At 40.0% G+C, this 8,278-nt stretch overlaps 1 protein-coding gene across 2 annotated transcripts in view; it reads right to left on the bottom strand.

The window, feature by feature from the left end:
- si:ch211-239f4.1 (EVI5-like protein) overlaps positions 1-8,278 on the bottom strand; it is a 39,996-nt gene that overhangs the window by 6,500 nt on the left and 25,218 nt on the right. For both annotated transcript variants that reach the window (XM_038713805.1, XM_038713806.1), the window contains 6 exons: positions 7,239-7,355; positions 3,263-3,403; positions 2,917-3,093; positions 2,504-2,650; positions 1,904-1,999; positions 1,704-1,799 (listed from right to left, as the gene is read on the bottom strand). In XM_038713805.1, the coding sequence (XP_038569733.1) occupies positions 1,704-1,799; positions 1,904-1,999; positions 2,504-2,650; positions 2,917-3,093; positions 3,263-3,403; positions 7,239-7,355 (774 nt within the window). The remainder of the gene's footprint in view (positions 1-1,703; positions 1,800-1,903; positions 2,000-2,503; positions 2,651-2,916; positions 3,094-3,262; positions 3,404-7,238; positions 7,356-8,278) is intronic.

Genomic DNA, 8,278 nt, shown 5'->3' with positions numbered 1-8,278 from the left:
GCAAAATTGCAAAATTCATGTCAAGCTGATTCACAAATAACCTGATTGTTAATGACTCAATCATGAGATGACTGCTTGGAGGATTACACTGAGATTTTTCTAAATTGTTCACTGCTTCCTCATTTGTACTCATGCAAGTTTCGGTCTCATTTATAAAACCACTGCTTTGATGTAAAAAAGGTGGGGAGAAAAGAAAAGAGAGGAGAGGAGCGGTAAAGGCCAGAGTAGTCTCAGCCCACCCCCTCACTTTAAAGTTTAAACACATCCCTCCTAGTCACGCACTGCCACTCTCTGAATGAACAAACTGAGTGTATGTTGGGTGAGAACTCTGCGTCTCCAAAATGGGTCTGGAAAGATATACATAAACCCAAGAGGTCATTGAATTTTCTCAACCCACGAGTCGCCTCCAGGTGAAATTAAGATATGGAAATAAGCAAAACATGAGTTACAATACATTTTTAACCCGACAGCGACATCCGCATCGATGTGGGTTACCCTAAGATATAAAAAAAAAAAAAAGCTTTATGACTGTCACACACTTGTTCGTTTGAAACTCACTCCTCTTTCACAATTAAAGTTCACTGTGAATCAAATGATGACAAAACAGCTGGTCGGGAAGAGCAGTGGTCTCTTATTACAAGAAAGACGTCTGTCTGGGTGGAAGTGGTGTTTGTTGAGAGGCTGCACGTAGCTGACAAGATTTTTCTGTGGTGGTTAGCAAGGCTGCAGGATCTCTATCTGCTGTATCTACAGTATACACGCACTTTGTGTCTGCATGTTTAACATATCTGCACGCTACTTAAAAGCAGAACTGTCAATTCAGTCATATAGTGAACAGGATTATTACTATGCGTTTTTCATCTTTATAAATACCCTAATATATCAAAGTATAATAATGACTGCTGTAAGAACAAGAAATAATTGTAGGCTCTGAACTACATTTTGAATCCTTTGTTCCTGGGTCAGATTTGACAAAAATCTTCCACTTTATAGCACAACGTCTGGTTCCAGGTTGCAGAATCTCTGCAAGCTTAAAGAGGTTTGTTACAGAAGATAGGATTCAAAAAGCCAATTACCGGCAGGTTGGATTCAGATGAGTTTAGTAGGTGGGATTAAGAACGGGGATATCATATTCCCCCCGTGACCCTGTACGCAGGATAAGCAGTTGACGATGGATGGATGGATATTGTTTTCCTACAAAGCTATCTAGCTTCAAGTGTGGATGAGATTGATGCTGCTGTAGAAGTTTTTGTATGTCGATCTGAAGACATCAGATGTTATGTTTACAGACATGAAAATGATTAACCGACTGGTTAATGGAAAACAAAACAAAAAAACACCCTTCGCAACAAGAAAACAGACATAAAGCGAACTGAAACATAATGGCAATTCAGTCGGATTAGAAATGAATTACGTTCATTGTTTTTAAATCTTAAACAATGGATTATTTTCTTGATTAATCATTTGGCCTAAAAAATATCAGCCAATTGTGAAAAAATGCCCTTCACCGTTTCCTGGAACCCAATGTGACGCCTTCAAATTATTTGGGATGTCGGAGAGGGATATGGGAAGTAGCACGCTTCCTGTGCTGCCAAGCACATATACCAAGAATCATTACCATGGTATCATTTGTTTTTGTAAGAGCATTTGGTTTCTTTAAAATGCCACACGTGGCACAGGTTTCTTTTGTCTGTGTGTCCAACCTCGTTCTTGAGTTCAGCGATCTGGTCCCGGAGCTGGTTGATATACTGTCTGGAGTCTGAGTGGTTCAGCTGGCCCTGGATCAGACCTTCCTCTTTCTGGAAAACACATTTTGAGCTCACAGTCTCTTAATTGTTACAGTATTGTTAAATCAACCATATGGACATCAACACCTACACACTTTACATTTAGAGACACACACCTGTATCTCTAGTTCGGCGATCTTCTGCCTGAGTTCAGCCATCGCAGCCATACTGTCTGCTTCCCTCAGTCGCACGGCCATCACCTCTTCTTTACTCTGGACATATTAGGGGAGAGGGTCCGTAGAAAGAAAGAGAAGGAAGAAGACATTTCTTAACAGCTGAACACTGTGGTGACAATGACGTACAGGATTTCAGGGATGGATAGTGATGATGCATCATAAACTGTCTCATTCCCTCCGTCTACGTCCTGCTCTGTCCTTCATTGCATCCGTCCTTCTTTTCTGGATATGAATACCAGAATTTGTAGTCAGACTATTTCTCATCCATTTTTTCTGAAACAAAATCTATCCAGTCCTCCCTTCTTCTTCCATCCTTCTTTGTCTCTCCCTTTTTTATGCTCTACATTCTTGAACTGACTTAATTCCTGGTTGTTTCGTCCATCCAGTATTTAGTGTGTCATTACTGTATATCCATATTATCTTTTAAGTTTCACTAAGCTGGACCAGGAAAGCTCTCCCCATAAATCAGCCTGTCTCCCTGTCATGTCTATCCCCTCTTGCTAAAGCCTTTTCTTTTTTCTCTCTTCTCTCCATCCCGACCTTGCAGTCAGACTCGGCCTGCTTCCTTTTCATTTCGTTGAGTTGGGCCTGGAGAGCTTTGTTCTGATTGGCTTGCATCTGGAGCCGGTCCTGCAAGGCTGAGCGTTCCTGCTCGTTGCGACCAATTAGCTTGCTGTGGATCTGGTTCTAGAGTGAAGGAAGTCAAATGTGAGAGGGTGAGTAGGGCTTCAACAAATTATTGTTTTCATCATTAATAAACAGTTGATTTTCACATTTCATTGATTATCTGACTAATCGTTTGCTGCATTATGCTGACACCACACCTTTATCATTATATTATCACTGTTCGTATAAAATGTTATATACAAATCAAACTGCACTGACCTTTATACCTATACCTGTGTATCTAAGTAAAGGACTTACATGTGTGTATGGTGTACAGTATATCTGACCTGGCTCTCCAGCTGCAGAGCTTTGAGTTTGACCTCTCGGAGCTCAGCCTGAGCCTGGGCCTCCCTCAGTCTGACTGTCATCAGTTTGTCCTGCAGCTCGTTCATGGCGTTCTTCTTCGGGGATTCCTTCCAGTGGCCGCCCCCTCCTCCTGTGCTGCTACCACGGGACATGTGATGCTGCAGAGAAACAGATCGTACAGTTGCCTTCTGCCACTGCACAGGTGGGGCACATGAAAATGCACACACAGGTAGGTTTATATAGAGACACAGCAGCAATGTGTGTGTGTGTGTGTGTGTGTGTGTGTGTGTGTGTGTGTGTGTGTGTGTGTGTGTGTGTGTGTGTTACCTGCCAGCGCTGGTTGAGCTCAGTAACGGTGTCCTGCATCTCTCTGAATGAGCGCAGCGTCTCCAGCTCCCTCAGCTTCATCTGCTTCAACTCCTCCTGCAGAGCCACCATGTTGTTCTCATCAGGCAGGCAGCTGCTCCTCTGGATGGGCAAACGTGTCATACTTACAGTTTAAAAAGACTAACTATCTACTACAGCCATGCTAGCAGCTCTGTTAAGCTATACTTAGGCTGAACGCTAACGTTAAGCAGGTATTATACCTGCGAAACACTACTGTGTTTCAGGGCCCTCAAGTCTCACGCATTTACCGTGAGACACACGCATTTCAGCCAGTTCACACGTCACACCTTGTATTTCTCACGCTGGGAAGTTAAGAGATAACGTCCTCGAAGTTGTCCCGCTACATTCAGTTAATGGACGATCATTTTTGTGCCGAGTTCATAGCTTTCTCTGTATCCTACTAAATGCCAGAGACCTTTAACCCATCATAAGTTTAAATGTGTTGTTTCCGGGTAAATTCTGTGATCCCGCTGCAAGCACGTTCGTTACCAGGTAACTTGGATTGGCGTGCACACACAGGATGCGGTCCCTGAATTGAGACACAGCTAGGGAGTGGAAGTTGGAAGTGCAAGACCCGATGAATGCAGTAACTGTAGTTTTTTTTTTTCTTTTGCATTTTGATTTTACAATTGCTGGACAAAATCACCTGGCTGTGATCAAAGAGTGAGAGCAGCTGATGTTATAGAGTATAGACAAATTCGTGCTAAATGATTATTGATGCAGTCAAAAACTCTCCAAGCTCTTTCCAACCAAAAGCTTTGGCTTTTTTAGCCAGTGGTGAGCAAAGTAACTTAGGACTATTCAGAGTTAAGTACACTATGTCAGTAGGCTAGAAGCAGGAAAAAGCAGAAGTAGCCTATTAAAAATACAAGGAGCATACTCAAAGAAGAAAGAAAAATGTCGCATATGACTGTGACATTATATATTAGATCATTATTCCTCATGCATTAATGTAGTTGGTTGAGGTTGAACTATTTTGTATCAGACTGCAATTAATGATTATTTTTATTATGTATTAATCAGCTGATTATTTTCTCCATTAATCGATTGCAATAAATTCTGAAAATAGCGAGAAATGTTGTCACAGTTACCCAGAGCCCAAAGTGACACCTTCACAATACTTGTTTTGTCAGTCCAAACCTCATAATGATTAAAAGTTAAAAGCCTACATTAAAATAATCAAAAGTAAAGGCTGTAAATTTCATGTTTGTGAAGCTGGAACCATTAAAGGTTTTTACATTAAATGCCAATTAAATTTCTGTCAATTAGACTAACTGATCTAGTTCTACTAGCTGGACTTCTGTAAAATGTTAATTTAATTTATATCCAAACATCCTATTTTTCAAATTCTTCATATGTTTTATGTGTAAAAAGCTTATTTTTAAAGTAACTACAAACTGAAGCTGTCAGATAAAGTAAAAAGTACAATATTTCCCTTTGAGATGTGGTGAAGTAGAAAGTGGCATGAAAAGAAAATACTCAAGTTCAGTACAAATACCTTGTGTACTTAAGTACAGTACTACTTTGATACTGTCCACCACTGGGCTTAGCTTTGGCTACCTGACACTAAGGCTGATGGGAGTGTCATGCAGGTATTTCATTATAAACCAAAGTATTGGACCAGTTGAAATCCTGACAAGATGATGGCGATTGTTGACCCTTAAGTTTTCACCAAATTTATTACAATTAATCCTGAAGGAGACATGAATGTCTGTATAAAATGTCATGGCAATCCATCTAATAGATGCAGTCGCATGAAAAAGTATGTGAATCCTTAGGAATTCCCTGGATTTCTGCATAAATTGGTCATAAAATGATCTTCAAATGATCTTCATCAGTGTCACAACAATAGACAAACACAGTCTAAGACTAATACCACACAAACAAATATATGTTTTCATGTTTTTATTGAACACCGTGTAAACATACACAGTGCAGGGTGGTAAAAGTATGTGAACCCTTGGATTTAATAAGTGGTTGACCCTCCTTTGGCAGCAATATCTCAACCAAACCTTTCTTGTAGTTGCAGATCAGACCTAAACAACTGTCAGGAAGAATTTTGGACCAATCCTCTTTACAAAATCAGCAATTTTCATGGGATGTCTGGTGTGGATGGCTCTCGTGGTCATGCCACAACATCTCAATCCCGTTGAGGTCAGGACTCTGACTGGGCCACTCCAGAACACAAATTTTTGTTCTGCTGAAGCCATCCTGTTGTTGGTTTACTTCTGTGCTTTGGTTCGTTGTCCTGTTGCATCACCCATGTTCTGTGGAGCTTCAATTAGCAGACAAATGGCCTTACATTGTTGATAAACTTTGGAATTCATTTTTCCATCAATGATAGCAACCCTTCCAGGCCCTGAGGCAGCAAAGCAGCCCTAAACCATGATTACCCTCCACCATACCTCACAGTCGGGATGAAGTTTTGATGTTGATGTACTGTGCCTTTTTTCCACCACACACAATGTAAGAGCCATTTTGGCACTTAGTTTTTTAGTGAATTGTTGTTAACAGTCACATGCTATACGTTCACAGGTAAAGAGGTCTGCGAGGGGGATTGATCGTAACAAGTTGAATATGAAGATTTTACCATTTATGCTCATGTTTTTATAAATTTCATTGTTAGTTTACATCTACATTATTGAAGTATGAGATTGTTGTCTTTTGGACCTATTGTTTTTTGGGTCATATGTATTATTTTTTCCCCTCTATTTATCTAGTGTTACATTTTAGTTATTTGTCTATTGATGTATAAGGCACCAGTGAGATTTGTGAGTATGTATATTTATGAGTGCACTTTATGATATTGTTTTGATGTACATTCAGTACACAGAAATCTACATTCATCCCATGGAAATATGAATGAATGTTTTGCAATAGCGGCCTTATTTTATGAGAAAATAGGTAATAGGTGTAGACAAATAAATCACTTCCTACAAAAGATGGCTTCTCACTATGTAACACCATTTGCCTGATGAAGGTCTAGTACCAAAACGTTGTGTCAATATATATTTTTTGCAAGTTAGACAGTGTGCGGGAACTTTTCTTTGCTACTTTTGACTCTCCTGTCTCCCTCCGACACACCTGTCTCTCATCATGTAGGTGCGAAGTTATTTACTGTTCAGAAATGCTTTTGTAACCATTTCCAGCTTCATGAAAGTCAACAAAGCTTAATCTTAGGACTTCTGAGAGCTCTTTTGTTTGAGGCGTGGTTCACATCGGGCAATGCTTCATGGGAATAGCAAAATTAAAGGGCAGGGCAGCTCTAAACAACACCTCCAATCTCGTCTCATTGATTGGATTTCAGGTTTGCTGACTCCAACTCCAATTACCTATTGGAGTTGGATATTACCCCCTCCCCGTCTATATCATTAGCCTAGGGGTGTGAATGTTAACACAGTGTGTTCAGTAAAAACATATAATTGTTTGTGCGGTATTAGTTTAAGCAGACTGTGACTATTGTTGTGACAAATCAAATTTTATGACCAATTTATGCAGAAATCCAGGGTTCACATACTTTTCCTGCAACTGTATTTCAGTCTGGACCAAAGTTTTTGACCAACCACCAGACAATCATGGGCATCAATAGAGCCAGTGTGACTAAAAAACAGGAGTTCCTGGAATAAAAAAAAATTGTAAAAGCAAATAATGACAGAGCACAGAGGGAAAGTAGCTTTCAGTTTAACGTTACAGAAAAAACTTTTTCAGGGGCGAAGCAGAGCTGTTGTGTCTCAACCCCTTCTGAAGTAAAACCGAAAGCTTGAAACCTCAAACATGCATAGATCGTTGTTCAGAATCATTTTACACTTTTAAGATAATCTTTAACACATTCACCACATTCACACACCTCTTGTCACTGCTCATCTTTCACACTCTGCTCTCCCTCGCACACTAAAATGTGTGTCTGTTAGTTCACCTTCTCCAGGTCGAGGACCTTGTCTTGCATTTCCTTCATTGCTCCCAGCAGTTCAGCCTCGCGCAATCTGGACTGCTCCAGCTGGGTCTGTAGATTGCTCACAAACGGCTCTGTGTACTGAAACAAACATCACTGGTGTTACACAGGTATATTATATAACAGGGCAGTGGGGCTGGATACTAACTTTCATCATTTGTTGATCAGCTTTCTTGAGATTGTGTTTGTATATAGATATAAAAATGATAATAAAATATAATTGAAATCCTTAAAAGTTTGTCTTTTTTCATATACAGACTAGTTGCAGAAGGTGGAGTTCAGTTCAGATTACCACAGTGCTTCAATGGATGTGAATTCTGCCACAAGCTCCCGCTACACCTCTTTCTCTTTCTGTTTCTTCTAACAGGAAGTTGAGTATTCACACACCGAATCCTTGCGTTTCCAATGTTCTTTTCTGAGGGCTAACATTGTCATCAAGAAGGAGAAAATGTTTTCTGCACTCCTATACATTTGGGGAAGGCAGCAGGAAATTTGCAGCAATACATTCGATTCCTTGACTACAGCCACAAAGGAAACAACAGTTGTTGCGTTATTCCTCACTTCTTCAACAAATAAATCAAGAACATCAATTACAACATGCCACTTTAACCCCTGGTCATTTTCATATGCAGCTAGTCTGCATGCGGAAACAAAATGAAAACTGTTCAAGCCTTTAAATTTTGAAAGAGGCCTAAACGATGTCAGTTGATTTTTCTGTTTTGTGACTAATGTTCCCAGTACTTAGTAAATGTCTGTATAGTAACCCGACTTTAAAATAGCTGATCAACATAATGGAGATGGTATCAAGTTTCTCTCCTTCCCCACTGACTCAGAGTGATGTCACGGTATAGAAACTACTGTAGATTTTTATGCCACCACATCAAAGTAAAACTACAAAGTTAGGGGTGTGAGAGCAGCAGAAAAACAGAGAGGACTGAGTGGAAAAATACTTTCCTACGACGCAAAATACAAATGCTTGAAATTGGGCAAGTACATAGCGTGCA

The sequence above is a fragment of the Micropterus salmoides genome, unplaced genomic scaffold, assembly GCF_014851395.1.
Source record: "Micropterus salmoides isolate LMB-PRFRI ecotype aquatic unplaced genomic scaffold, ASM1485139v1 Ms_hic_scaffold_12, whole genome shotgun sequence".
NCBI lineage: Eukaryota > Metazoa > Chordata > Actinopteri > Centrarchiformes > Centrarchidae > Micropterus > Micropterus salmoides.
The sequence above is the reverse complement of the archived record's forward strand: the minus strand, read 5'-3'. Positions and strand labels throughout refer to the sequence as shown.